General features: G+C 45.0%; 2 protein-coding genes across 2 annotated transcripts in view; one reads left to right on the top strand and one right to left on the bottom strand.

The window, feature by feature from the left end:
- ZCCHC14 (zinc finger CCHC-type containing 14) overlaps positions 1-17,038 on the top strand; it is a 56,594-nt gene extending 39,556 nt beyond the window's left edge. The window contains exons 4-13 of the mRNA XM_056360508.1: positions 1,921-1,992; positions 2,205-2,314; positions 4,284-4,378; positions 4,471-4,525; positions 5,996-6,269; positions 7,625-7,716; positions 9,155-9,282; positions 9,697-9,837; positions 9,924-11,399; positions 12,741-17,038. Of these exons, the coding sequence (XP_056216483.1) occupies positions 1,921-1,992; positions 2,205-2,314; positions 4,284-4,378; positions 4,471-4,525; positions 5,996-6,269; positions 7,625-7,716; positions 9,155-9,282; positions 9,697-9,837; positions 9,924-11,399; positions 12,741-12,796 (2,499 nt within the window). The 3' untranslated portion in view covers positions 12,797-17,038. The remainder of the gene's footprint in view (positions 1-1,920; positions 1,993-2,204; positions 2,315-4,283; positions 4,379-4,470; positions 4,526-5,995; positions 6,270-7,624; positions 7,717-9,154; positions 9,283-9,696; positions 9,838-9,923; positions 11,400-12,740) is intronic.
- An 850-nt stretch (positions 17,039-17,888) lies between these two features.
- MAP1LC3B (microtubule associated protein 1 light chain 3 beta) lies at positions 17,889-27,412 on the bottom strand. Its single transcript, XM_056360509.1, has 4 exons — positions 27,255-27,412; positions 24,486-24,541; positions 21,925-22,031; positions 17,889-19,830 (listed from the first exon to the last, which is right to left on the bottom strand). The coding sequence occupies exons 1-4, from the start codon at positions 27,292-27,294 to the stop codon at positions 19,656-19,658; spliced, it is 378 nt and encodes a 125-aa protein (XP_056216484.1). The 5' UTR covers positions 27,295-27,412; the 3' UTR covers positions 17,889-19,655.
- Between the last annotated feature and the right edge of the window lie 264 nt (positions 27,413-27,676).

A 27,676-nucleotide genomic window follows, 5' to 3' on the forward strand; every position in this document is an offset into this window, starting at 1 on the left:
GGAGACTGGATTCTGGGTGCTGGCGAGAAAGAATGACAAACTGCTTTTTTCCCATCTAGTTGGAACGACATATTCCAAAATTTAGAATGCAAAGCCCAGAAAATGTCTTTGGTTTGCTTAATGAGGCAGCGGAGCCAAACAGTTGGTGAGAAAAGGAGAACCTGAAAGAAAATGGACAGTAGAATTACAATTATCTACAACTTTTACCAAAAAGAAAAAGTTACTCCTTAAAACTGCCGCTGAAGATAGAGCATCAGTTCAGCATCTTCTTGCGATGTTGATAACGTTAACCTCTGAGTGACTTGATTCATGGATAATGTTCTGAATTTTCTGAATCCCATGATTATTCCAAATGTCATCAATATTAGAAAGGATTTTTTCAAGGGGTTTTAAAAATCTTTATGAAGTATGCAGTTGTCTGGACTCCAGTTACATATTAATGGCTTGTGAAACATCTTTTCCTATTACAAATTTTTTCTATAAATACCAGAAATTACTTTTACCAGTATTCCACTTGACAGCTTGTAACTGAAAGAACAGTCCATAGTTTAGCTGAACTAATAAATTGCTGTTTGCTGGGTTAGAAACCCAACTATTAAATGTTTTGTTTAGTAGCTTGGGAATAGAAAGTCAATAGATAGAGCAGTTTAGTGTTTTACAGCATTGCTTTGCAATGCTATTGTTCCCTGCATTTATGGTTCACGGTATTGTTTTATAAGTATTGAAAATTACAACAAGTTAACAAAACGTAAGTCGTAACAAATGTCGGGTTATTACAAAACTAGAAAGAAAGAGAAATGTCTCCTCTATCTTCTGAAATTTTTCATGAATCTAAAAAAAGCGTTTATCACAAACTTTTTTAAAAAAAAAAAACACAAACAAAAACCCCACAGGCTTTGTAAAAGCAGAAACTGCTCCAGTTTTCTTTCTTCTTTTCTTTTTTTTCCCCTTACTTTTTGTGTAACGGCTCTGCAGAGAGGAAATTCCTCCATTATGTAATATATTTTGAAATACTCTCCTCTCACCAGTCTTTTTGGCAGCATTTTGATGGCTGGAAAAACTGTGTATGTTTTCAGTTGTCATTGAAACCTAGTGTCATGTGAGAAGATGGTCTCCTGATTCTTAAACACGCAGACCCAGCTTCTTCCCCTATGGAACTGCTGAAGATCCATATGCCTTCCAAACGCCTCCAATAGATATCTTAAGTCTGAAGGGACTTACCGTTGGCCAGTCTCAGGCTGATACTCTTCGTGCCAAGAAATCCTGACTTTTGGCTCAGTTAAGCTAATCATCTACCAAGCAATAAATGCCTCTGTATTTAAGAATGTAATGACTTAATGTGTATGGGAAGAGATAGCGAACTATTTTCTTTTTCTGGGGCATATCCAAGATGGTGTCTAAAGAACGTAGCTAGAGCAGTAACTGCAGGTTTCATTTCTATAAGGTTTCGCCTCTTTTTTTGCAGTGGGGTGATTTGCTGCCATCTTCAAGTTTGCATGGCGTATGGAGTTGATTAATTATAAATAGGCACTGTTGTGCTGCGGTGACTTGTTCATATTGTACATCAGATTGTACAAACCAGCTGTTTTCTTTAACAATAATAAGAAAAAAAATTTCCATTACTTAGTAGTCTGTTGCTTAATACTGGATGTCTGCAGCATGCAATGGCTGTGTAAACTATGAAGTGCTTTTTTAAGCATTCAGAGTAGTTCTTAAGTATAATAACAGCGAGAATCAGGCAGTGAGGGAGGACTGAGTAATAGTTACTTGTGCACAAAAAAAGTTTCTCGTTATTGATGTCACCCATTACAAACTTCCTTGCAGTCTGGGGGGGACGTGTGGTACCTGTTTTGATCTTTTGGAATCACACTGAAGGCCCTAACTATTAGTTACTAAATGGAATACTTTTTACTTCTTAAGGTCCTGTGGTCTGATTCTTCAGTAACGCTGGTAACCAAATCTTCCACTGAAGTGACTGAATTTATTTCAAAGGTAAAGGCGATATGAAAAATATTCTTAAAACGGAGACATGTTTTGTCCCTGTGTGTGATTTTGTTCAATGACATTAAAAAAAAAAGGTACCGAGATAATACAGTTGGATTGAATTTCATGAAATACCTGACTTAGAAATTGCTGTGCCTTGAGTCTCATAAGAATAATAAGCCTTCCTTTCACTTATTACTTACAATACCCTCTACCTTTAGCTATCTCAGCTGTATCCAGAAGAAAACTTGGAGAAGTTCATTCCTTGCCTAGCTGGTCCAGATTCGTTTTACCTAGAACGGAACCACATGGACCTGGAATCGGACCTTAGGTATGCTGGATTTGTGGTGGTGGTGGTTTTTTTCATCTCGACACTTGGCTTTTTTTCACCGAGTGGAAGAAAAAAACAGGGCATAGAAATATTATGTTCATATTCTAAATTACTTTCAAGAAATTAGAGCCTGATCCTAAGAATTATTTCTTGATGTTCTACTAATTCCAGTGCATAAGAATTTTTCAGGAATTCTTTCTTCAGAAATACAGATGGTAATAATATTCTGTATTAAGCTTTCTGGAGAACCGACATTTCCTCATTCCTTGTTAAAAACAAATAGAGGATCATTGGCTTTGCAGAAGCTTGTTTTGCGCTCAAAAAATAGTCAAAACTGCTTTATAAAAACCACCAGAACTCAGGAAAAAATAGTTGCCTGAATTGTCATCCTTCTGTATTGAGGGATGAGTTGTGGGGATATTTTTTCCGCCTCTACCCTTTCACTGAGTTTTTTATTGTCTCAGTTGTTTTAGGGTGTTGTAGTGTTTATTTTACTTTAATTTGAAAAAGGTAGGTAGGTATATATTATAGCCATTACATTTTTGGAAGCTATTAACAGCCAAGAAATTTTTGAAGCCCTAGGTAGTACCTCCTCACATTATCATAAATCACCTGGCCATTATCTAATCTAAAACACCATTTTAAAAATCGTTGTCTGTGGCAGGTCATACCAGTTCTCTCTTTCTAAATACTGAAATAGTTCTGCTAGGAAAATTTGAGGAAAAATTTCTAGGAAAGTTCTGCTAGGAAAATTACTCAATTTAAATAAAATTTAAATTTTATTTTCAGCTGCTGCTCTCTATATCTATGCAAAATATTAAATGACATTTTAAAATACTAATTAACTTTTGTTAGAGCTTTAGCTAAGCACCTATTTTCCCTAAGTCAAGACAGACCACTGGCGGAGCCCTGGTGGATATTGTTTTTCCACAGTCAGAGCCAGCAGGTGCCTGCCTAGATTCTTTTTCGTGGCAAACAGCGTTAACATTTCAAACGGTCCCGTCTGTGCTTTGAGGATCACAGCCTATTGATGAGAATTAGGGAGGGTACGAGGGAATGCATGTTGCTGCGGCTGCTGTTTAGCTAGCAACAGTCTCTACAAATCTAGGTTAATAGAGCAGCAATCTGCATTTACACAGCAACGGCTGTATCTTTGGAGCAGAGAAAGAAGCTGTTCTGTTAAGTCCTGCGTATTTGAAAAATTCAGAAATGAACTGTGATTTTTCAAGGTGGAAAGCACATTTGTGTGTGTGTGTGTATACTTGAATTATTTTTACTCAAAAGACTTTTTAAAAATGACAAAGCTATGGTCAAAATGCTTTTTTTTTTTAAAAACAACTTTCTGTATGTTTTCAATTCTACAGAAGATTTGGCAAAAGGCAGTCGAGTTTGCATGACAACGAAAAGTTTAGTCATGTTGATAGAACACACTTCATACGTTGCAAAGTTTTAGGAGATTGCCATTTTCTCCCCAAAAAAGAGGCACAGCAATCCCAGGAAAATGTGACATAAGTTTTACAGCCCTTTTCCCTACGCTGCCAGACTCTGCATCTGCTGTTTATCTCAAAGAGGAGAAAATTAAATAGCAGATACATCTATATTTTATGGTCTTCAGGTCTGTGAATTTGAAAGGAATTTTTCAAGTTCATATTTGAATATTTTCTGCCTTACAAGTGCTCAGTGCTCCTAAATTAAGCATCTTTACTGAAACACTGAATAGAGTGAAAGCAACACAACAGTAACCTGTTTAAGTAGTATTAAGGATAAGAATATCTGCACATTTCAAGTCTAGTTTGATTCAGAATTATATGATGTTGTTAATTTGAAAGGCTTTTTATGTTTTAGTTTCAAAATTTTGAATTCAGTGTGTAAGTTTCATGTACAGTCTACAATCATGCTTGCAGAGCGAGCTGCAAATCAAATGTAATGGAATTGGGGGGGGGGTTGTTTGCTTTTGATGAACGTGCAGGTATTTGGCACCATTACCTTCCCATGTGGTGAAAAACGACCACGTTAGAAAGTTCTTCAGCACTTCCTCTCCTTCACAGCAACTTCAGAGTGCAAGTAAGTTTATATAAATTTTTTAAATTAATTTTTTGTACTGATGTACATTTCATAAACTGGTGGCATTTGTAACTTCTCTTCCCTGTTTTTAGATCCTGGCAACCCCTCCCTTTATAAAGTAGGAACTACGCTGGGAACATCTGGAAGGTGAAATATTTATTTTATTTACGTTTGTTCTGGTTAGTTGTAAAACCCCATTACACATGTAATTATGTGTCTCCCCTTGGGGGTTTATTTGTGTCTACCCTTTCATATTCCTCTGTGGAAGATTTTAAGAAATTCTAGCCTTAGTGTGCGGTCAGCCCAAAACAGACAAGTGGTAAGAATATTGCTGTAAGGCACTACTACTAGGGTTGTCATTTCTTCATTCTTTACGTGCTTTAAGAAAACACATTATAATAGTAACTGCAGAAGCTTGCTATAGGTAATTGCTTGAAGAAGAGGTTTGCAGCGAGTCTGTTGCAAAGACAACGAAACTTAGGTAGCAGACAGTTTGCAAGTCAAAATATAATGTGAGATAATTACTGGAAATGGAAGATGGAATTCAACTTCAGCTTCAGAAATAAAGGATATAAAATGTAATTACCATAGGACCAAACTTTTAAGCATAGTGACTGAATCTCTTGTCATTGGTGGTTATGACATCAGCAGTGGCTGTCTTGTCCTCTAAGAAATGTGTATGTTCAGGGAAGAATTTAGGGCAACCTTTTGACCCACGTTATATGGGAGATGAGGTGGGATGATGCCAGTGTTCCTGCTGGCAGTAAAACCCATGAGCACCAGTTCCAAGCAGCATTTCTGAAAATGTGTAAAGCTACTAATTGACATCAGCGCATCAATGTTGGGCTGTTGTGATGGATGACTGCTTTGTGATCTGCTGCTTACTGCAGAAGTCGTAATGGTCTCAAGCACATACTTAAAAGGAATAATGTTCATCCGAATTGTAGGCACAGATCTGGGCATCCCTAGTATAAGTCTTCATGGGCAAAGGGAGACTAGAGCATCTCTGAAAGTGTTTTTTTCTCTCTACAGCATATTTGAATGTTTCCTTGTACAGCAGGGGTTTGCCTTTCAGAGGGAGGAAGGAAACCTCTTCCAAGGAAAGTAGAAGTCAGCCTTAGGAAAAGCAGGAAAGAAATGCTCTTGCCTTGTGTTAGGATTTAACAAATTCAGAACTCATTCTCTTAGGACGCAATTTTCATTTTCTCCAACAAAACCCAGAACTGTCCAAGGAGACGGTATTGTGGGTTATTTGGCCACTTCCACATCCACGAGGTTATATTTGGGCTTCTTTTCTTCTTTTAAATAATGCAGAGCTGAACCATGGCCATTCTCTCTAAACCTTTTGTAAGTCACAGAGAGGTAGTAGAACGTATATTATCTGTGGTTGTAGAAGGAAATCTCTGCTTAAGCTGAAGGTAGGGCTTACACTTTGCCGTAAATGGCACGTTTTTTTATCGTGCTATTGAACAGCATAAGTACAAATCTGTAACTTGCATCAAACAGTGCAGGTTTTCCCAGAAATGCTGGAAGTGGTGGATTTGTATGGCTGTAGCCGCTGAACTCTGGGTGACACAGATTCAATGTGCTCAGTCGAATTCTGTTCCTATTTTGCAGACCTATATGTGGAGTGGCTGGCATTCAGTCTTCTCAGAATCATGTTCAGCACTCGGCTGCTGCTCCTGTTGCACTACCCCACTGTTCCCACGCAGGAGGTACTGGCTCATCGCTGGCCTATCGCACCCAGATGGACACCTCTTCTTCACCCATGTTAATGTCTTCCAGTCCACAGACCCCTCAGACACAGGAGCAGAATGGGATCTTAGACTGGCTCAGGAAACTGCGGTTGCACAAATATTATCCTGTCTTCAAACAGCTCACGATGGAGAAGGTAGGGCAGTAGATTAAGCAAAGGGAGCCAGCTTTTAAATCATCCCTATATTCTCTAGCGCCGAGAGAGAGGCTGCAAACATCTGCATTGAGAACTGCAGAACTCCTTGGCAAATGCTGTGAAGGTCTGCACTCTCTTGAAGCAATAATATTTGGATGAAAACCTTCTTTCTATTTTCAATCTGTGCTGTGTCCGAGGCCTGGGCTGTTCAACAGCTGCCGCCTGTTTTCAGAATTCTTCACCGAATGCTTGAAGATCCAGCTTCCCTGCTGTCTTAGGAGCTCTGCGTTGGCTCCCTGTTCACCCCTTTAATGTGCAGTAGATAACTGAAATTTGTTGATTTTTTTTTTTTTTTAATTTCTTCTTCTTGATCGATTTTTCTCCCAAAATACTCGTTCTCTATATTTTAAAAAAGAAATACACGGAGACTTCTGACATGAACATTAGCATGTGCACGTACCTGCAAGTGAACATGAGGGGTTTGTTTTCTGCAGAAATAATCGTTTAGGTATTACTATATGCATAGTAAATGTGACGAATGATACCTATGTGTGCTGGATTTTATCTGTCTGGAATACTTCTACAGCATTTACTCGGCTCCATCTGTAGAATTCATGTCCTTTCACTGTTTTTTAGCCTTGAACGCCCTCCAGTGGACTAATTTAGTCTAAATTGGGATGGCTTTGTGCTGGTCGTGGTGTATTGTGTGTGTTTAATTACAATCTGTTACCAGAGTCTTCTGATTTGATTGTCTTTATTATGTGAGGGAAAATAGATAGTGGTTTTTTTCTTTAATAAAGTAGCAAAACTGTGCACACTCTAGTGTGTTTTTAAAAAGCATACATTATTAGGCATACTTTGCTGGCTTTAACTTTCATTACATTATATTATACAGGTATATATTTTATTTTCATATTCTATGTCTATATTTTATTATAAAATTTAATTTTGAAGCATGTTTCCCAGTTAAACTGACGAGGTGAGTGCACATTGATTTCTGTGTTAAATGACACAACTAGGAAAACTAGAGTTTTTTTTTAAGAGAAACAGATCTTAAACTCATTTATAGCACAAAGCTCTTTTAATATATACATTAATTACTTCATTTTTGTTGTGAATAGTTCATATAAACACTTGCCTAATTAAATTCAACCTACAGATGTTCTTTCTTAAAGTCCTTCACACTTTTATTCTACACTGATTTTATAGTTTAAAACGGGAGTAGAGAGTTTCTTTGAATTAATATATGTTTTAAAAATGGCTTTAAAGTTGCCTTTCAGAATTGATCTTTACTGAAAATGTAAATAAGTGTATTTCAGGCTGTAAAACTAAGCATGAATGTTTTTCTTTACAAGTTTCTGAGTCTTACTGAGGAAGATCTGAATAAGTTTGAGTCCCTCACCATGGGCGCAAAGAAGAAGCTCAAGACCCAGCTGGAGTTGGAGAAGTAAGTTCGGGGGAAACCATTGCTTTAAGGTCATAAGGTATTTAATGCAGGTTTTACAATGGTCTTTGCTTTCCAGACTGTAAACCTACCAGGATTGCCACCTGTAAATATGGATAATGCTTATCTCCCGTCCTCTGCGGTTGTGTGAGTTAATTTGAAAAGCTCCTGAAATGGGGGCTTACTAGAAAGTATTTAGTACTTGCTGGTTTAGTGTTGTCTGTTCAGGGTTGTGGTAAGGATAACTAAATGTAAAGAATTTATGAATTCCATTTTAAAAAGATGTGGCAACCCAGTCATAACATGAATGCCTGTCTTCACCTTTCATGTTGACAACTCTTCTAAGGAGGGGAATATTTTAAAAATAATTTACAAGAGAGACATGTTTTTGCTTAGGTTATATTATTTGCATATAATACTTGTATAATAAGTATTGTAAAACAGGTATGCAAAGCCCATTTAGATTTGGGTTTACCGCCTCTGAGATGCATGGGGTAGGAGGGAATTGGGCTAGCAAGCCACTGAGCTGTAGGGTTTGCAAGCTCAGGCGATGCACACAGCAGGTCAGGATGCCCAGCAGGGCTTTTTTCTTCGTAAGACCTGACGATTTTTTGGCTTCCAGTCAATGCGGATGGAGCACAGCTACTCTGAGAGCCTCCTTGGCGTCCCACGGTGACCCAAGCCAGCCATGGCAGCTCCAGCTGCTCAGGCCTCTGCTGACTGCTGGAGCTGGGATGTGGGTTGCCAGATGATGCCCATACAGGATCTGGACTCCTAACTTTGTCTGGGGACAAACCACTGATAGTCAGGGCTGTTGCAGGTAACCCAGGTCTCGGGAGGATCGCAGCTTTACGTGGCAACGGTGACATAAAGAGGGCCAGTGCTATGTGCAGTATCAATAGCCCTTTGGGGAAACTGAGGCAACAGATTGTCCTATTTTTTATATCTCCGCTTCAAGGGAAATGTTCATTCTGAAGCTACTGCAGTTACTTAAAAAGCAATTAAAAAATCCAAACCCATGCCCATTTATCAAAGTGCCTTGACAGCATTTTTCATTAGTCTTAGTTTTTCCAGACTGCGTTTGCAAAATGAAAACTTTGAACTGCATTTGGCTTCCCTTTGGTTTCAGTGTGCATGGCTAGGTTTGGGGTGTGCTTACATAATATGTGATAGAATTTTAGTCACCATTGGGTGATGCTTTACCTTGTACAAAGAAGAGCATCGGTACTGTGATCAGATGGCAAATAGTCCAAATGTAACTGCTGGCAAGAAGCTGTGGTCAAGATCGATGTGATTTCCAAATGCTTCCATTTGAAATTAGCATAACATTTAGTGGATTATGTAGTGGGCTTGGTCTGCTTCAGTTCCATTCAGAAATTGATTTATCTGTTGTGCTTTAGCCAGTTTCTGTTTCTCCATATGTTTCTCCATCACCCTGTAGAGAAAAATCGGAGAAGCGATGCCTAAACCCCACAACACCTTCTTCGGTTACCAGCAGCGGTGTGGCAAGGGTTCCCCCTACTACGCATGTAGGGCCTATCCAGAGTATTCGTGGCAACCATGCTGCAGGTAAGAAAGAGGGGCAGAGGACACTGCTGTGCTCTCAGGGCTGAATGTGTCCTTGCACAAGAGCAACCTCGTTCTTATACTGCTTTTTCACCAACCTGTCGTAAGCTTTATCTTCCAAAACGTCATTGGCTTAATAGGGAGCAATCAAGAAGTCAGATTCCTGTGTCTGTGGAATGCAATAAAAAGTAGTTTCCTCTCCGTGGCTTCCCTGGGAATGGCTAGCTGTACTAGTTAGTCAGCCAGCGACTGTTACGCCTCCAGGCTCCTGCTTCTTAGCCCATGTGTATCTCTGTAAATCTTGAGCATCGCTGTAAATTAGATGGTGTCATGAAACAGTTGTAATTAGGTCCTGTAAAGTAGGTGTTTCCAGTCTTGTTTTGGTTCCCTGATCGCCTGCACACCCTTTATCTGCAGAGCTGCGAGTGGATGTGGATCAGCCAGCCCACCCACTGCCCCGGGAGGGCAGTTCTTCCGAGTACTCCAGCTCCTCTTCCAGCCCCATGGGGATCCAGACAAGGGAAGAGAGCTCGGACAGCGCCGAGGAGAACGAGAGACGTAAGCAGAAACAATCAGAGAGGGTGCCTGTGTTGCCTGGCTTTGTCTAGCAAAGCAGTTGTATTTATAGATGTTTCTGTCCCTAGGTTTGGAGATTCACTTAGACGGTTCAGAAAAGGAGAAGCCGGTGATGTTACTGAATCATTTCACTTCGAGCTCTGCCAGACCCACGGCTCAGGTCTTGCCAGTGCAAAATGACGCAGGCTCCAATCCGTCCGGCCACCATGCTCTGCCAATGCAAATGATGTCAGCGGCCTCTACTCATATCACCCCCATTCGGATGCTAAATTCAGTGCATAAATCAGACCGTGGCAATGCAGACATGAAGCTACTTTCATCGTCTATGCATTCTCTTTTATCTTTAGAAGAAAGAAATAAAGTTTCCTCTGGACCTAGGGGCAGCATAAAAATGGAAAAGAGCTTTGGAAATGCAGTGGTGGATGTGATGTCTGCATCTTCTCCCCACCAGCCCTTGCAAGTGCTGTCAGGGGCTGCTGAGAACAGCTCACCCACGTCTACTATTAACTTTGGTCCTCGAACCAAAGTCGTGCACGCTTCGACTCTGGACAGAGTGATAAAAACAGCTCAGCAGCCAGGATTAATAGTAGAAACAAGTACTGCTGCCACTGTAACATCCAGCACAGTCTTCCATGTGGCTCGTCCACCCATCAAACTCCTGGTGTCCTCGTCTCTTCCTACTGATTCTGCCATTGCCGGACAGACTTCCTGCTCCAGTAATATGCAAATAACGGTGTCCCCTGCAATAATAAATCCTCGGACTGCTCTGTACACAGCCAACACCAAAGTTGCCTTTTCTGCAATGAGCAGTGTGCCAGTGGCGCCAATGCAAGGCAGCTTCTGCGCAAACAGTAATGCAGCCTCCTCCAGCAGCCACCCCTCCACGTCATTTGCAACCATGGCGAATCTGCCCAGCTGCCCCGCGCCCAGCTCCAGCCCCACTCTCTCATCTGTTGCCGAGAACAACTTCTACAGCAGCAGCAGCAGCAGCAGCAGTAGCAGCAGCAGCAGCAGCAGCGGATCCGCAGGGAGCATCCCAGTACCAAACCAGAACCATCACCACCATCACCACCAGCAGCAGCAGCAGCCGCAGCCGCCCGGCTGCATGGTGTGCAGCTCCTGCGGGTGTAGCGGGAACTGTGGTTCGAGTGGTATGACCGTCAGCTACGCTAACTATTTTCAGCACCCGTTTTCAGGACCTTCCATGTTTACTTTTCCATTTCTGCCCTTCAACCCTTTGTGTAGTAATGGCTACATCAACACGCAGCAGTACAACAGCAGCACGACTTTCCCGGTGGTGCACACCGCTTACAACAGCGGTATAGCACCGGACTCCGTAATGACCGGGCAGTCGACGTTTGCGGTACCGCCGATGCAGAACTTTATGGCAGGGACGGCAGGGGTGTATCAGGCACAGGGAATGATGGGAAACAGCAATGGTTCGAGTCACAAAAAAAATGGGAATCTCTCCTGTTACAACTGCGGGGCCAGTGGTCACAGAGCTCAGGACTGCAAACAGCCTCCGATGGATTTCAATCGACAAGGTAAAAGCAGGGGGGGGACTGAGGCAGGACATGGCTTGCAGGGCACCGCATTGACCCGCGGGGAATGGCTGCGTGCGGTGCTGGGTTTGGGTTCGACTCGATGATCTTCAGGGTCTCTTCCAACCTACATGATTCTGTGACAGCAGTGCCGTACCTTTTTAATTGCTGACTTGCATCAAAAAATCTAATTCGTGAAGGCTGGTGGGTTTGAGCTATGTTTGCAAAAGTTGAAACTGAAGTTGTGTGCGTACCCGACAGGAGGGCAGGGCCCAGGGAGGGCTCTGGGTCAGCCCCGGGAGCTCTGTGGGGCTGGGGCTGGTTTCAGGGGAGGGGGGGGAGCTTCTGTGGACAAACCGCAGCAGGATTGTTGGTGCTGCTTATACCCCCCGTCATCCAGGGTCGTCTTTGGTTATAATTGCAAGCTCCCCTGGACATTTACAAACTGAACATCTCCGTTCCCCCTTTCTCTTCTTCCCCAAAATAGGAACCTAAACGAAGAATTACTGTTCACGTGCCCTCGAAGGTCCCGTGTTTGCTGCTGTAATTATTTTGTAGGGCATGTTGCTTACACAGTTGCAGCACAGGCTGCTCCAGGAGAGAGTTGAAATCCTTAATTCCAGGAGGGAAACAACTAAGAGAAAAATGTTGCTTTACCGAGAGCACTTTCTAGTCCCATTTCCATTTTTCTTTTGATTGATTAACATATTGTGTTGAGATAATTGAGATAATTTGCGTGTGGTGTAGGCTTAAAATATTAAATACAACCTTTTGACTGGCGCGGACAGCAGTGAGGTGTTCTGGTTTACATTGTGTCTTGTCTATAGCGTATGTCTGTGTTCATTTTTATACGGTGCAGATGAGGTCTCGGGTATTTGAGCTCTATGAATTAGCAAGTGACTGGTTCTGAGGCAGCAATTTACAGCAGTGCTAAAATGTAAATAATTAGTGGAGTTTCTGTGGTTGATAGTGGCCAGCAGGGAAGAAGTGACACTTCCTTGTCAGTACGAATTCAGAGAACTTCAGAAATGTAATCTGCTGTCTTTTGAAGCTGAACTTCATTTCATTAATGCAATTTCCATTGAAAAGATCCCCAACAAATTTTTGCCAGCCCTAAAAGTACATCTAAGCCGGTGACTTTTCCGATGTAAAACTATGCTTTGATTTTCGTTTCGGCCAGCTGCAGACACATGCTTGTTGGCCTCCTCTGCAGCTTCACTGCAGCGCTGCAAGCTGGTGTTACGCTGTAACGTTGCGCTACGTGGCCAGTAAGAAGTCGGTTCTTTTAGAAGGTTCTGAGATGTAACGGGTGTGAGATTAACTCTCCTGTTTCCTCTCCCCCAGGTACGTTTAGGCTGAAATACGCTCCTCCCTCTGAAAGTCTTGACTCCACAGACTGATATTTTATCATCTGGCAAGAAAATACTGTAAGCCATGGAGACAGAAGGAGATTGAAATACAAAACTGAGACGTCCAGTTGCTGTTAAGCTTAATGTATTTTTTAATCCAAAGGTGCTTTACTTTATTAGACTAGGTAGAAAATCTAGCTTAGGGGTGCATCAAACCCATTTTTGATTGCCAAATTCAAGCTTGGATCTTGTTGTTGAAACTTCTGACTACGTGTCATAGGACCGATGCGTACCGGATGGATGGTGGAGCTGGCCAGCTGCATTTTCTGTTGCAAGTACAATATCCAGTGTACATTTTTTACTGGAGAATGTTGCCATATGTGGACTTTCTAAGGGGAAATGTCTAACTCCAGGGCAGCTACATTCTGAAGTGGAAGCTGGAGGCTGAAGGCAGGAGTGGCCGTTCGCCAGAAGGACTTTGGCACCCCTGGGCTAGGTAAAATGTCTACTTTTTTTCAAAAGTGATCAGGCACTAATCTCTGGGATTTTTAAGGATTGCACTACAGAAGAATGTAAAACTCTTCAAGCTTTCTGCACTTTTAGCAGACAGTGTCACTCTGAGACCAGTGCAAGAGGCAAAGAAGTTCCAACTTTTAAAAATTGGCACCAGCAGGCTATGTGACTTAACTACACAATAAAAATCTTAAGTAAGTCTCTCCTTTCCCTTCCAAAAGAACACACATGGCAGTTTCAGTTCCTTCTGGAAACAAACTTGTGCTTCATTGTCTCACTTATTACTAGATAGTGCTGGGTTCCCGGCAGTGGAATAAACTTAGTTTCCAAGGGTCCAAGTCCCAGAGACTCTAGAGTCATAAAGGCTTCAAGGATATTTTCCTGTAATACACAAAACAACCTTTACGTCCTGTTACTGTATATAGGTCTCTTTCACAGAAACCTTATTATTCTGCTTTTGTAAATGAATTTTAAACCATCCTAAAAAACCCCCAACAACTCTGGCAGCAGAGTTTGTAAGCTTTTGCGTTACTTTATATTGAAAAGAAAAACCTTTGACTCCTACCCCAAGGCTTTTGCTACAGGATTCAGAAGTGGTAGAAGTAAAACATGTAAAAGGTAGTAAACTTCATTATTATCAAGACTTTGAAGGATTTATTGTCAGCCTCCTTCGTTGCAATAGATTGTAGATGACTAGCTTTGGTGTTAACTACTTAGCATACATAACTTGTGGGTGACAAATCTAAATTAGGACTTGAGAGGGAGCCAAACGAATCTGGAACTGCTAATTTGAAACGGTTTGGTCCTGTCTGGTTGAAAGAAGATACTAATCCTCATGGCTCACCCGAGGAATTTGATGGCATTAAATGGGTGAGGCCTTCTCTTTAAAATGTCTGACATAGAGATATTTGCATACTGTAATTTGAAGTCTGAAGCCTTGTTTACACTTGGAGGTATTTCTTACACCAATTTAAACCACACCAGGATGCACAGTATTGGTAGTGGCACAGCTGACTTTCGCTTGGAAGCGAAAGGGCTGTTGAAGTGGTGCAGAGCTGCCCCCAGGAGATCAGGCCGTAGCCATGAAACGTCAGCGTGAGGGGGTGACGCGGTAGCTTGACAGCTGAGAGCTTCCTGGGCCATGTTCGCAGGGAAGAAACCCCCTGGGCCATCCTTCAGTCCCGCTTTTGGGGCTGGGGGGTCGGCAGCCTCGGCGGGGAGGCAGGCAGGGTGAGTGAGCATCACCGGCGAGGCACGGCAGCGTGAGATGGCCACAAACCAGACTCGGTCCAGGCAGTGATCCTGCAGCTCAGAGCGGATTTGGCTTTGTGGAAACCAAAATCTAAATTTGTGTAACGCTTGGTCTAAAAAGAAAAAAAAAAAAAAAAAAAAAGTAATTTTTACGCCTATGCAATGAAAAAAAAAAAATAAACCTGATGTGTGTATTCCGAGCCCAGCTCACACTACCCGCAGCATTGCACACGCTGTTGAAATGCTTCTGTTTGCTCTGCCCGCGCTTGCAGAGGTTACCTGCATTCTAGTGAACAACCTCCAGAACCTACAACACTAAAGTGATGAAAACTGACAATGCAATTTACTTTGCCTTAATGAGCTTGAGACAATGGTAGGAACAATCTGTCACGCTGTATTACTGTGAAGGAAACGCAGTTTTTGGTGACGATGTTTACTATTTACAGCTTTGAGGGTCTCTCCAGTGGCCTGGAACATGTGCTGAAAGCCAAACCGTAACGGTTGGGGTTTTTTCACTTTTTTAAAATGATATTTTAAAACTGAATTGTATTTAAATAAACTGTATTTCAACACAGTGTTAAAAACCCTCTCAAAATAGCAAAAATCAACAGAAAAAAATAATATCTGTACTAGTTGAATTTTCTTTTAATACCCAAGGCTGGCACACAGTCTCGTCTAATACTCATCACCGAGTCGAAACCGTAACAAAAGGACTGTAAAACCGAACTTCTGTCTGGCAAACTGTTCCATTCCTTTCTTCAGAGCTTTCTTTGGGATTGTTTCCTTTATGTAAAGTTAAGGCTGATGTTTCTTAAAGTGGCTTATGTGTACTTCTAGGTAATGTTTTTAAATGGTGAAGTCTGGTTTTAGAATAAGTTCAAATTCAGAAGTCTTGAGTTTTAGAATAAGTTCAAATTCAGAATCCTTAAAGCAACACGAGTGGAATAGAGAAATGTTTGATGAGCCAGCAGCAATTGCAGAGCCCTTCCCTAGGTCAGGGCAAGTTGTGGCCTCAGATCTGCTGGCCAATGCTGTTCACTTTGTACCAGAACAACCAAAGGTGGTGAGTCCGAACAGAGCACTTAGTTCTGTAAAACAATCCTCAATCTCTTTTTAAAGGCACAAATCCATCTTCTTACCCCCAAAAAGCAAGGCAGCTTGTGTTAGAATAGTAGTTCCAGCTTCCCCGGCTGAAAGAACCAGTTCTCAAAACCTATTTTTATACATTGAAAGATGGAGATTTCAAAGAATGCTATTTATTCCTATCTTTGTCCTAAAAGTATAAAAAGAATTAGTTCTCAAAATGGATTTCACTGTGGCATAGAAACGATTTTTAAATGTAAGACAGAAGGGAATCCCAAGTCATCTCTCTGAGAGGGCACGGAGAAGTTAGCGATGAGTCTTCCCTCGGGGGAGTGAGCGACATGTTTTCTCTTTTTTCCAGAAGTGTTTTCCATTTGGGAGTGTTGGTGATGGAAATACTCAAAATAGGATGGAATTCCCAGCAAACTCCTCCTCACGCTGGCAGCCCGCAAATTAAGCATTAATAAATATGCCAGCCTCGACACTAAACAGCGGGAGAGTGAAGAGGGAAGCCTCCTTTTAGCAAGCGAGGCATCGATCGGAGAGTTACGTGATAGCTCTCCTTAAAACGGCATGTCACGCTCCTCCACTCCACTTTTTGTGAAACTTTTTCATACCCCGGTCGTTAAACCTTGGCAAATATAGCGCCAGGCTTCCGAAAACGACGGTCTGACGCCGGAGCTTTTACCATTACCCACAGTTCTGTTTCATGCAATTTCTCGCTGGCAAGCTTCAGGGTGAAGGTACTCAAAAATTCAACGTAGCCTGTGGTATTCGGCAGAGCAACACTCCTTCCCAAAAATAGAAATGACATCATCCAAACCCCCGCAGAGGGGTGAGCCGTCTGTTTACTGGAGGTCACGGACACGCGGGAGCTGTGGATTCGGGGTAGTCTAGAAAGCCTGTTAAATGAGATGGGTGTGGGCAAACCTGGACAGAAATCCATGGAACCGAGCGCTCGCAGGAGTCTAGAAAACACTTTTGCTGGTGGAGGCCCCAGTAACCCTGCCCACCACCCCTGCCCACCGACACCTCTTGTAATAAACCCTTGGAACTACCCGTTTGCTCTCTTAAAATTTTTCTTACGTAAGCAAGAAACGTGTTGGTACTGAAGCAGAAAGCAAATCCTGTGTGTTTTCAAGTGCAGATTAACAGCTTCTCTTGGACATAACTTTCCACTAGGAATGAAGGAAACTCCTGCTCCATTTGAGCCATTTCTTTTACTTCGGTCAATTCTAGTATTACAAATTGTGCATGTAACTTTATAAATATTTTAAATAGTTTTGTAAATATTTAATATTCAGCTAATTTGATTTTGAATTGTAAATGTCAAGTATTCTGGTATTGGGATTTTTATGTTTTATTATACTTTGTTAAAATTGTACATTTTTAGAATGTTTTTATCTGAGTAAATTTAATGTATGGAAAATAAAGAGTAAAACTGAATCCTTTTTTATTTTATTTTTTTTAATTTAAAGGGGCTTCATCTGTGTGGGGGCTCCTCCAGCTTGGCAGTGACCAGAGATTTTTTTTTTTTTTCCTCTTTTAATTCCTTTTATTACTTTTGCTGTCTCTCCACCCACAGACATCTGCTGGTGAATCCCAGATCTACTGCCGTGCTTGCCATCGCTCTCCTCTCCTTGACTCGGCCCCGGCTGAGCCGAGGAAGCCGAGCTGCTCTGAAAGGCTTTGCGCTTGCTCTCCGCTCCCAAGGGCGGCCGCGGCCCGACTCCAGCTGCCTGCCCGAGCCTGTACCCCATCCCACAGCAGAGGGGGTGGGGAGAGGATGAGGAGGGAAGCGTTGCGCCCCGTTCCGCAGGGAGGCAGCAGCCGAGCCTCTGGGCTCTGCTCTGCCACCTCAGCCTGCCCCTCGCACAGGCTGTACTGCAGAGGGAGGGCAGGCTGGGGTAAGCAAAGGGCATCACCAGCCTGCTGCATCCTTCATCCTCCTGCGGCCAGTTGTTGCGGACGAGCGGAGTCCTGCTCGCGAGAGCATCGGGATTCTGAAGCCGTGAGGGAGAGAGTCGAGCAGCAGGGGGAAGACAAGGGGGACGTGGAAACCCACGCCCCAATCCGTACCCGTCTGCAGAGCAGAACTGCTCTACAGGGTGATCACAGGGGAGATTCCTCCTCACAGAGGGCAGCAGCTCCCTCGGTGCTGGTCACGACTGGTCATGGTCAGCAGGACCCAGTTCAGCACCTTGTGTGACCTGATGCAGGTGGAAGAGCTTCTGTGCTTCTCCCTACAGAGATGCTGTTTAAGAAAACCGTCTAGAAATAACCACACAAGCCATAATTAAGTTGGGATGTAATCCATCCATACCAGCACTGTATTAATTTTAAAAAAGCAACATTTGTACAGGAATATCAGTCAATCACGTTGTAATTACAAGTATGGTTGTCAATTATGAGTTAAACAATTCCTTACACAAACAAAACTAAACATAGAACAAGCTGCACTTAAAAGTTTACGTTGGAGTAAAAACACAAAGAACAATAAAAAATCTGAAGTAAGCATTGTGAACGAGATGCATGCAAAGAGGTGTAAATAGGTACAAATTGTACACCTTATTGAGCTAGAGTGCCAAGATGCAGTAGTATTGCTTCTTTTTCCCCCCATGATAGTAAGTTAGCTTCCAGTAACAGATGTAGTTAGTTCACAGACACATAATATACAAGAGTAATCTCATCCTGCTACGCTTCACTTGACAACGACTCTAGAGGAAAAACACACGTCCTACGAGATACCTTTCCTCTGCACAGGCTGCCTCCCTGCTCAGGACAGTAGTAAGTAACACCAAGATCTTCCAAACCCCGTGCACGTGGCAGGAGACTTCAGCGATGGAAAAAAAAAAAATAATAATTTGTTCGTCAACTCTTGACAGCAACTCCTGGGCGTGAGATGCTTCTAAGAGCGGTTCTCCCTGACCCCCCCTCGGTGGTAACATGCAAAACGAGTGACAGACTGGGTAGGCAGTGTGGGTTGGTAATTCCAGTGGCGTGTCCGAGTCCAGCATTCGGCACGGAGGCGAGTACAACAAAGCCGTTCGCCCCGCTCGCTTCGGAGGGCTCGAACGCACCCGCCCTGCCGAGCAGCCGGAGAGGGCGAGCGGCGCTCCGGGGACCGCGAGCCATGTGGGCACTGCTCGTGTCTCTGCCCGCTCTGCGGCCGGCAGCACGCGTCCCGCCAGCCCCCTGTGCCGCGGCGGGGCCCTCCACCGCCTTCTCCCAGCAAACTGCCGGGCGGGGAGCAGCCAAACCTCCGGGCTAGGGAGGGGGGTGACCTTTCGGAAGCGAGCTCGTATGAACAACGGTGTTTCACTGAACACGCAGGGATTGGGAATTCACAACAGACTGGAGTTTTATTTCAATGTTACCTGTCCAGGTGTGTATTTTACAACTAAACACGTCCTAAAACTACAATAAAGCTGTGATGTTTGGTATGAGTATTTCAGAAACCGGCACCATGCCTAAGTTTGCGGTGCCACAAAAACCAGAGACAAAAAGAGCTGTCCTCCCCCAGCTCACCCCAAGCACTTGCCTTAACTCACTGCAGCACTGACACGAGTCTGATCGAGCTGCAAAAGACAAAGCTCCGCTTTGGAACATTAAAACACATTTGCTCTCATGAGAGACCTTCCCATTTTTAAAAAAAGGGAAAAAAAAGAAAAGCTTTAAGGAATCATAGGGAGATTTTCCAGAAAACTGTCACAGGAAACACTTTAGCTCCTCCCTCGTGCCTGTTTGCTTGTTAGAAGTCAATCGAGTGTCCCTTTATTCACAATTGTCACATGCACAATTGGGTTCCATTCGTAAGGTCCAGAAATGTAAATGTGCCTGTGTGGAATATTACAGCAGGTTTCAAAGCCGGAAGTGCTCGTCTGTACTGTTTAATAGTCACAAACAAGGCAAGGTAAGATGAGACACCTGCTAAAGCAAGACTATGCTAAGGTACTGAGAGCGTAGGTGACATCCGTTTCTTTCCCTGGGGTGTGTGTGGGGAAGAGTGGGGGTGATGGCCAAGGGTAAACCAAAATCCTAGGCTAGAAGCCGCTTGCGTGTCTTAGACAGAAGATTGCACTCCGAAAGTCTCCTGAGAGGCGTACACCATGTACAGGAACCCGTCCTCGTCCTTCTCGCTCTCGTACACCTCGGATATGGGTGTGGAGACGCTCACCATGCTGTGTCCGTTCACCAGGAGGAAGAACGCCTGGTTGGAGTTCAGCTGCAGGCGTCGCCTGTTGGGGGGAGGCAGGGGGAGCGGACAGGGGAAGGAGTTTGACAGTGATGACCATGCATTTCCACTCACATTAACACAGGCTTTAGGACAGATGGCAAAACAAAGTCCTCCACCACTGACAGCAGCAAGATGTCCCCACCCAGAGCAGCCCTGCCACTGCAGAAGGCGTTTGCTTCCCACCTCAACGTCGTGCCAAATCCATCTACTAAGCCCAGCCAGACAGGTCCCCCCACAGAAGCCCCTACTTCCCTACGCTCCAGAAGGGCGTTAAACTGCAACGAAACGGAAGCGGTACTCCTTGCCAAGGCGGTCCCTGTACAGCCAGCCAACACCAAGGCCTGCGGGACCTTCGCTCCGCAGCACCTCGCTGGAAATACAAACCCCGGCTGACCTCGAGCAGCCTGTGTGAAGGCAGGGAGGGAGGACGGGCTGAGCTTTCATGCGCAGGCCCCGGACCTTTTAAACTCACTTTGTCACCAGCTCTGTAACAGCCTGCGTTTAACCTTTGGAGCACCTTGCTCCCTCTTCCCCTCCCTCCCGGGAGAAGCATCATGGGAAGGGCAGAGAGTGCCAGGCTTTACAGACAGCGTGGCACAGTAAACATCCAGCTCTGGCGTTCCCCTTGGATCGTTCATTTTAGTTGGGGGGAAATAGATATTCCTGCTAAACTGCCCCCTGGAAAGCAGGTTTGCAGACAGGAGCTCTCTTACTACTTCATAAAGCAAGCAAGCAAGAGGAGCTCGGATATGTTGAGGTGCAACCAAAGAAAGAAGGAAAGAACAACAGATAGAAGAGCTTCCCGCCGCTTCCGCTCGCTGCTGAGGGGCAGCAGCAGCTGGAAACCAGGATTTATTTAGCCTCCCAGGCAAAGGCCTGGAAAGGGACCCTTCCAAAACCAAGCTCAAATCACTCCAGAGACAGCAGGCTGAGAGACGGCAGCAGCTCTCCAAGGGCTGGGAAGGACAGGCTTTGCTATGCACAAGAGGAACTGGCTGAGGACCAAGTCCAGCTGGTACCAAGTCATCTATTAACAATAAAGCCAAAGAAAAAATGTGGCAAAAATCCTTTAGCTTGCCATTAAAACTTTTTGCCCAGGGCCTTTAACGTTCATGAGAAATTCTGGAAGACTTGAACAATCTGGTTCCTGCTTCCAAAACCCTATCTTACTTCCTTACACATGTAAGAGCTGGGATTTGCTTGCGACAGTTTTTGTACAAGCCTTGGAAGCAGGGAATTGTTTGGACATGCTGGACAACTCTCAGTTTTTACAGCTTGTGGCCTCCACAAATCAGCTCCCTGCTCCACCGTGACCAACCAAAAGCAAACTCTGGTTTGCTGCTAACTTTCAAGTTTACTGCTTGAGAACTCTTACTAATCAAAAACTCCTTCTAAGCCAGGAGAAATGCACCTCTAGCAGAATTTCTGACCACAGTTTTAAACCACATAACTTCCACTCTGTGGCTATTTCCCCTTTGCCTTTCCTTGTAAACAAAGCTCAAGCACCAGAGCAGAGCAGCGCTCACGCCACAGCCTGTGCAAACAGCTGGGACAAAAACACACCGGTCTGAACGTGTGTTTTTTCAGGCCTCAACGTCAACATTGAGGGAAACCTCATTTCACGATCAAAGGATGCCAACATCAACCCTAAGCAACGGCTCAGAGCTCTGGCTATGAGCCCAAACTCCCCCTGCAGTGGGTGGGTAGAGGCAGGCACTCCGGAGAGGGACTCCCAGGCAGAACACCAAGAAGGCAACCCCTAAAATAGCCATGCGGGAAGCACTGGAGCCCTGGGCCAGAAGCACCCATGTTAGACAGGGATTCACGGCCCCAGACTTCCTCCTACACCTCTGGGAACCAGTTACTTCTGAAAGCAGACTAACAGCTCTGCTCTTTTCAGAGGCTGGAGGGTTTTTTGGGCAAAGCCAAAGGAAAAGCACCATCTCACGAAGCTGTCTTATGATAAGACCAAGCGCTCGTTAGATGAATTTTCCATTTAAAGAGCTCCCAAATACATACACCAGGTGGGGAATTAACCAAGAATCATAGTCTTAGGCTGATACAGCCTAAAATCACTGAAATCACAGCGTACTACCTGATAATTTTGATTAGCTCGCTCATGTTCACGTGATCTGGCACCAGGAACTTGGTCTTATCCAAAACTGGAAGCTGCTTCTCTCCCTTGTACCTTTCAATGATCACCTAAGAAGAAACACAAAAAGACAGGAGCAGAAGATGTGAAAGGCAAGAAGCGGTGTCCGTGCCCTCATCTCCCCCTTCCAATTTTAACACAGCAAAATACAAGCATTTACGGTAAACTCCATTTCTCTTCATTTGTGAAGGCAGTTATCTCAAATCTGAAGAGGAACAATTGCAATTACCTTCACGTGCTCCTCTTGTTCTGTTTGCAAGAGTAACTGCATGAAGTAGCAAACAGGGATTTAACAGCACATGTCCACAGCTTCAGTGCAATTTTACAAGAGCTCATTCGCTGGAATCATTTAATCTAGCACTGAATTACCCAGCAACAAGGAAACCAAAGAAAAGATAAAGCACACCTCCCTCTAACGCATTACAGTGGCTGACTCGGGGCTTGAGCTGCTAAGGAAATCTGCAAATTCAAGCCGTTTTCCCTAGAATTTGTCCAGTTTCAGGCCATCTCTTTCTAACAACTACACCTCCAGATTAGTATGCTGTTCCATTCACCTTCCATGGCTACTCTAACGCATGAGAGAAAGCTACTTCTGAAGGGGTATAAAGCCTCAAAGGAGAGAATTTCCTCCTCCTTAATCTCAAGACAGCATGCTTAGGAACCAGTAATTCCGTCAAGATTGTTATGTTCCTTAATTCACAAGGAAATTGCAGATTTGCCAGTTTAAGTAGCACCCTGCCCAGCAACTGTATATAGTTCCTGCTTTTAAGAAATGATCTCAGAATTCGTGCGCTCCCTTTCCACAGCCATGTGGCTTTTGTTGTTTTTAAATCAACGGTAGCTACGTGACACCATTTACTTGGATCATTTCCATGCTCACGGGGTCTGGTTATGTTGATATTCCAAAATTGCACAGGTGAAGAGATATTGAGCCAATTTAATTATATCAGAGAAAGACTTCCTTACACCAGTTTAAATAAATGCTGGCTCATTCTGGAAAAAAAACAATACCATTTTTAAAAAGGTAGACCATAACCAATAGATAGTATTTCCAACAGCAAAATGAAAGATGTCGACAGTACAGGAGGAATTTACCATCTAGCATGACATTGCCATCTTATCTCATCCAGAACCGCTAATGATGATAACAAGGCAGTGACTCAAGCTAGGACATGGACACGCAACTACAGCAAGCCTCCAGGGACCCCAGCAGGCCTCTGCCATAGTTGGGAGTTTGCATCACTGCATCTTCAGCAAGTTGCTTGTGTACCTCTGAATTTTTGCTAGCAATATGTCTGTGGCTGGCTTAAAATGAGAGCTTTGCTATAAATCAATGGCTTTCAATCTGTGGTCAAAAGAGCTTGGGGACTATGGCTAAGTGATCCGTGAAAAGTGGGTAAAAAAGCAATCTTCTGTGAGGAAACAGGTTTGTTAGGAAAGAGCCTTTTGGGAAAACTGCACATTCCAGGAAAGTCAGAAAATCTCTGCTATAAATTATTACTTGTTCCCATGCCCAACAGCAGAGTAAAACAGCAGCAGAAGCTTCGAGATGAAGTAGTTAAATGCTAAAGCTGAAAACCTTTCGGTTTCTATTTGACTCTGAGGCAACAATTGCTTCTGTTGAACAAACTTGCACCAGTTTGTTTACAGAAGAATTTCCACACACAAGGATCATCAGCTCTCATCACTGAGAACCAAAGGCTGAGGCATCCAATTAAGTTCTGTCTTCTGCCCCTCAAGATCCCCTAAGGTCTTCCCTGTTCCACCAAATGGCCATAAGGACAGTTGCATTTATTGCTTTCTGCAGTGACTGCCGTCACACAAAGCCCACCAGTTGTGAAGAACTCATCAGCAATAGAAGACAATCCATGCCCTTTGGTTCCTAGGATGCTTTGCTTTGCATTTGTAACCTTGAGGATGCCATAAAGAAAAGAAAATAAAAATTCAGGCAGCAATCGAAGCTGACCAGCTAAAGAAGAGTGATAAGGTGAGGGCTGATCTGCTCTTTGGAGGTGAGGTGGAGGGGTTTGACAGCCAAGCACCATTTCTGGAGACCTCAAGCACATGCCCATCTCCCAGAAGGCAAGCATTGCTGTCTTTCTCAGCACAGATTGGTGACAAAAGCGGTAACTGTCTCTACGTTACCATGTATTCTTCTTGGTTAGCCTCTGCAGATTCTTCTTTTATTGAAGAAAAAGAAAAGAGCTGAACACTCAGGAGAATCTCAAGAGTTCATCCAGGGTGTGGTTTTCTTTAATGTTACAACAAGCAACTGCAATACACAGGAAACCCTGCTTCCTTCAGTCCCCAGCTAGCGCCTTGCTCTACCATGCTGACTGCCAGTTACTAGTTTGAGAAAGTTTCTGAAATCCAGGCTTAACAACCCTGAATGGCCAAATTTTCATTTGGTGGTCTCACCAGGACAGCTTTTTTACAGGTTTCTAACTACTAACAAGAACATGACACTGGAAATCAAAGTGAAAAAAGAAAAGAATCAGACTTACTGGTATTTTAGTTGGATGCTGATCTCGAATCAGTCGTACATCTTCCACTCTTTGCTCTGCAAGAGATTAAAAAAAGTCTGTTCAAACATCCACACTTAATGCTGTTATTACCTTCAGTTCTTCACCACTGAAGAGAGGGACTGCATGTTAATAAAAGCCGCAAATTCAGGCAGAGCAGTTTTCGAATGGGACAGCACTGTCACAAGCCAAACCTCTCCTCTGACAGCTGATACTTTGCTTTTTCCCCCCAGGTGACAAGTACTGCACTTACACTGCTTCGGACTCCTAGAAAGTGTTAAAGGAGACAGCTTCCTCCCCACACACACCTCAATTTCTGCCCACTAAATCAGACGTTTAACCTCTTAAATTTATGGCATCGAATTACACCACCCAAGTTAATGACTAAATATCCTGTACTATTTTTGCCAGATCCCAGAAGAGGAAATTGTCAACAATTGAGACCTAGAACTAGCCAAAGCCTGGCAGCATCAGCTTACGCCGTGTGCTCTAGCGTTACTGAATTACAGTTTTCTATTTTGATTATGCCGCACCCATTGTCGCAGAAGCTGTCGGTAAATTCTTGAGTACCTAGACATTTCACCGCTCTCCGTGCCAGTTTTCAGGATAAAGTTCACCTCTCCTCAGACACAAATATTAATAGCACAGATATTATAAACCAGGCTAAAGTACATGGCAAAGTAAACAGGCGCTGTTGCTTTTAGAGGAAGTTGCATCTGTTTATACCCTGCCTGCTTTCAGATTCAGTGAGCTGGATTTTAACCTCTCCAGTTCTTTTCAGCGGGCGGGAGCTTTCCAGGCCATTTCCATCTTATAAACACCTCTCAGAGAGAAGATTTAGTGTTGCATCACAGCTTTAACAGACATCTACCGAGGGAGAAGTGCTGCTCATGGGAGAGGAAGAGCTTACATCAGCACCCATCACCAACTCGTTGCTGGTATGCTAACACACAGGACACACTACCTGTCCCATCACTCAGCAATGACATCACTCAGCTCTCCATTAGTCCATATTAAGTGGCTGTGCATTAAATACGTCCATGCGCCTTTTTATGAGCCCGGTAAGGAAATGCAACTCACGTGAATCACAGTTTAAAGCTGAAGGTGAATCAAGCAGAACTAAGGCAAGGAGCATGCAAAGCCTTCACCTGACTGTGAGACTGAGAACCTGAAAGCCATCCTGCTTCATGTCCCACAGCCTGAGCCACCTCTTGCAGACCAGCATTAACGCTTCAAGAGCAGAGATTATTAGCCAATTAAAATACTTTTTAAGATTAACCAGAAACACAGGAGATAGGGGGAGTGAATAAGACCAACCATCAACCTAGCAAGCACAGACAGATTTGACTAACTTTTCAACTGAAACAGGTTTGTTCACAGCAACGTTATTCAGCAGAACTCCCTGGAGTAGGAGGAACATAAACCGGAAAAATCATTGAGATTATTGTATACGGCGTGTTCAAAATCAGGCTTCTGTCAGCCACAGATAAACACTGTTCTCTGACGACATTAGTTGCAGTGGCAACTGCTTGGCTGCCGTCCTAGCTGAACTTAATACCTGCCACAGAGGCTGCTGACAGGCGATGGGGTCAACAACAGTTTTGGAAGACTCCAAGAAAAGGGGCAGCTTAAATATAGGCTCTGCTAAATCAAAATTCTCTCCGCTTCAACGTGGAGAACAGCTTACATTTAACAGAACAGCAAAGGCAAGGGTGGGCATACCAGAAAGCTCTAAGAAGCTTGACTTCAACCCAAAGGCAGAAGGAAAAGAAAATCTGGATCGCTATCTTCCACCAACTCCATTTTATGTATGGGATTTTATAGTTCACACAGAAATAGGTTATGCTGCCAGTTCTTGTTACCCTCAGAGCGTTTCAGCCTACCTCACTGACACACATGAACAGAGACTGAGCTCTTTGATCGCTCTGGTCCCATCCCAAGCACAGAAAGAAGTGCTGGCACCGCTCTATCAAGGCTGCTCCTTCTAGAAAGAGACTAATCTCATTTCTCCAGCCATCATTACACAGCTCTTTTTGATGCCTTGCTAGTTTTCAACAACCGAAGGGAGACGGGAGGCATCCATCCCAGCCCACGCCAAGCACCAAGCTGCAAGGGGAGCTTAACGCTCCCGTCGGGAGAGCAGTATGTCGGGAGGGAAGGGAGGCCCAGCTCCTGGCACACAACACACAGTGATGTTTCCAGGCTCCTGGGAATTTTGCAGTCGATAATGGATGCTGCGGAGAGGCGATCTCCCCCCGCCAAGCCCCCCTCCCAAGGCAGCGCCCGGCACAGCGCTGCCACCCACCCCAGCGCCTCGCTCCCCCCGCCCAGAACAAGACCGCTGGCCCCAACGCCCGGCCCACAGCCGACAGCTGGCCCACTGGGCCGGGCCGGGCCCCGCGGCCGCGCAGGGGAGCGCGGCCAGCCCGGGGTTGTGCCAGGCCCAGCCCCGAGCAGCGGCGGCTCCCCTCCGGCCCCAGCAGCCGACCGGGCAGGGGCGGCCGGGCCCGCTCCGGCCGCGGGCCCCGCGATCAGCGGGAGCCGGCCCAGGCCTGGGCTGCCCGGGGATCTCGGCGGCGCCTAACGAGATGTGCCCCCTCCCCGCATCGCCGCCCCCCCCCGCCGCCGGCCTGCCCCACCGGCCGCCCCCGCAGCCCGCCGGCCGAGCGACGAGGCCCCGAGGGGGGCCGGGGCAGCCGGCGGGCCCTGTCAGCGACCCTGCCCCGCCGCGTCCCTTCCCGGGGCGCTCACCGAAGGTGCGGCGCTGCTTGAAGGTCTTCTCCGAGGGCATGGCGGCGGCGGCTCGGCCTCAGGCCCAGCGGCTGCTCTGCGCGGCGGCGGCGGACAACTCCGAGTGCCGGCGCCCGCCCCCCGCCGCCGCCACCGGCGGCTCCGCCGTCAGCTGACGCCGCGCGTCACGGCGGGGCGGGCACGGCCGCGCCGGCGCCGACATGTTGAGTGTGGCGGGGAGGGCCGCCCGCCCGCCGCCTCCCCCCGCCGCCTCCCCCCGCCGCCCGCCGCGCCTCGGTTGCCTCCGCGCCCTGCCGCGTTCCTCCCCGGCGCCGTGCGGCCCTGGCCGCCTGGGAGCGCGGTGGCAGTGTGCCCTCTCAGCGACACGCAGCCGTGGCCGCCTTGGGGCACCCTGAGGTGCCCCCCTCTCGGCGACACATAGC

This window comes from Falco biarmicus, chromosome 15 (genome assembly GCF_023638135.1).
Source record: "Falco biarmicus isolate bFalBia1 chromosome 15, bFalBia1.pri, whole genome shotgun sequence".
NCBI classification, from domain to species: Eukaryota; Metazoa; Chordata; class Aves; order Falconiformes; family Falconidae; genus Falco; species Falco biarmicus.

Excerpts from the sequence above, each read along its gene's own strand:
- MAP1LC3B (XM_056360509.1), bottom strand. The coding sequence starts at position 27,294 with ATGCCCTCGGAGAAGACCTTCAAGCAGCGCCGCACCTTCG. Across the intron at positions 24,542-27,254 it reads CAAGCAGCGCCGCACCTTCG|AGCAAAGAGTGGAAGATGTA; the intron begins GTGAGCGCCCCG and ends AATCTCTTGCAG. Across the intron at positions 19,831-21,924 it reads GAGCTAATCAAAATTATCAG|GCGACGCCTGCAGCTGAACT; the intron begins GTAGTACGCTGT and ends TCCCCCCAACAG.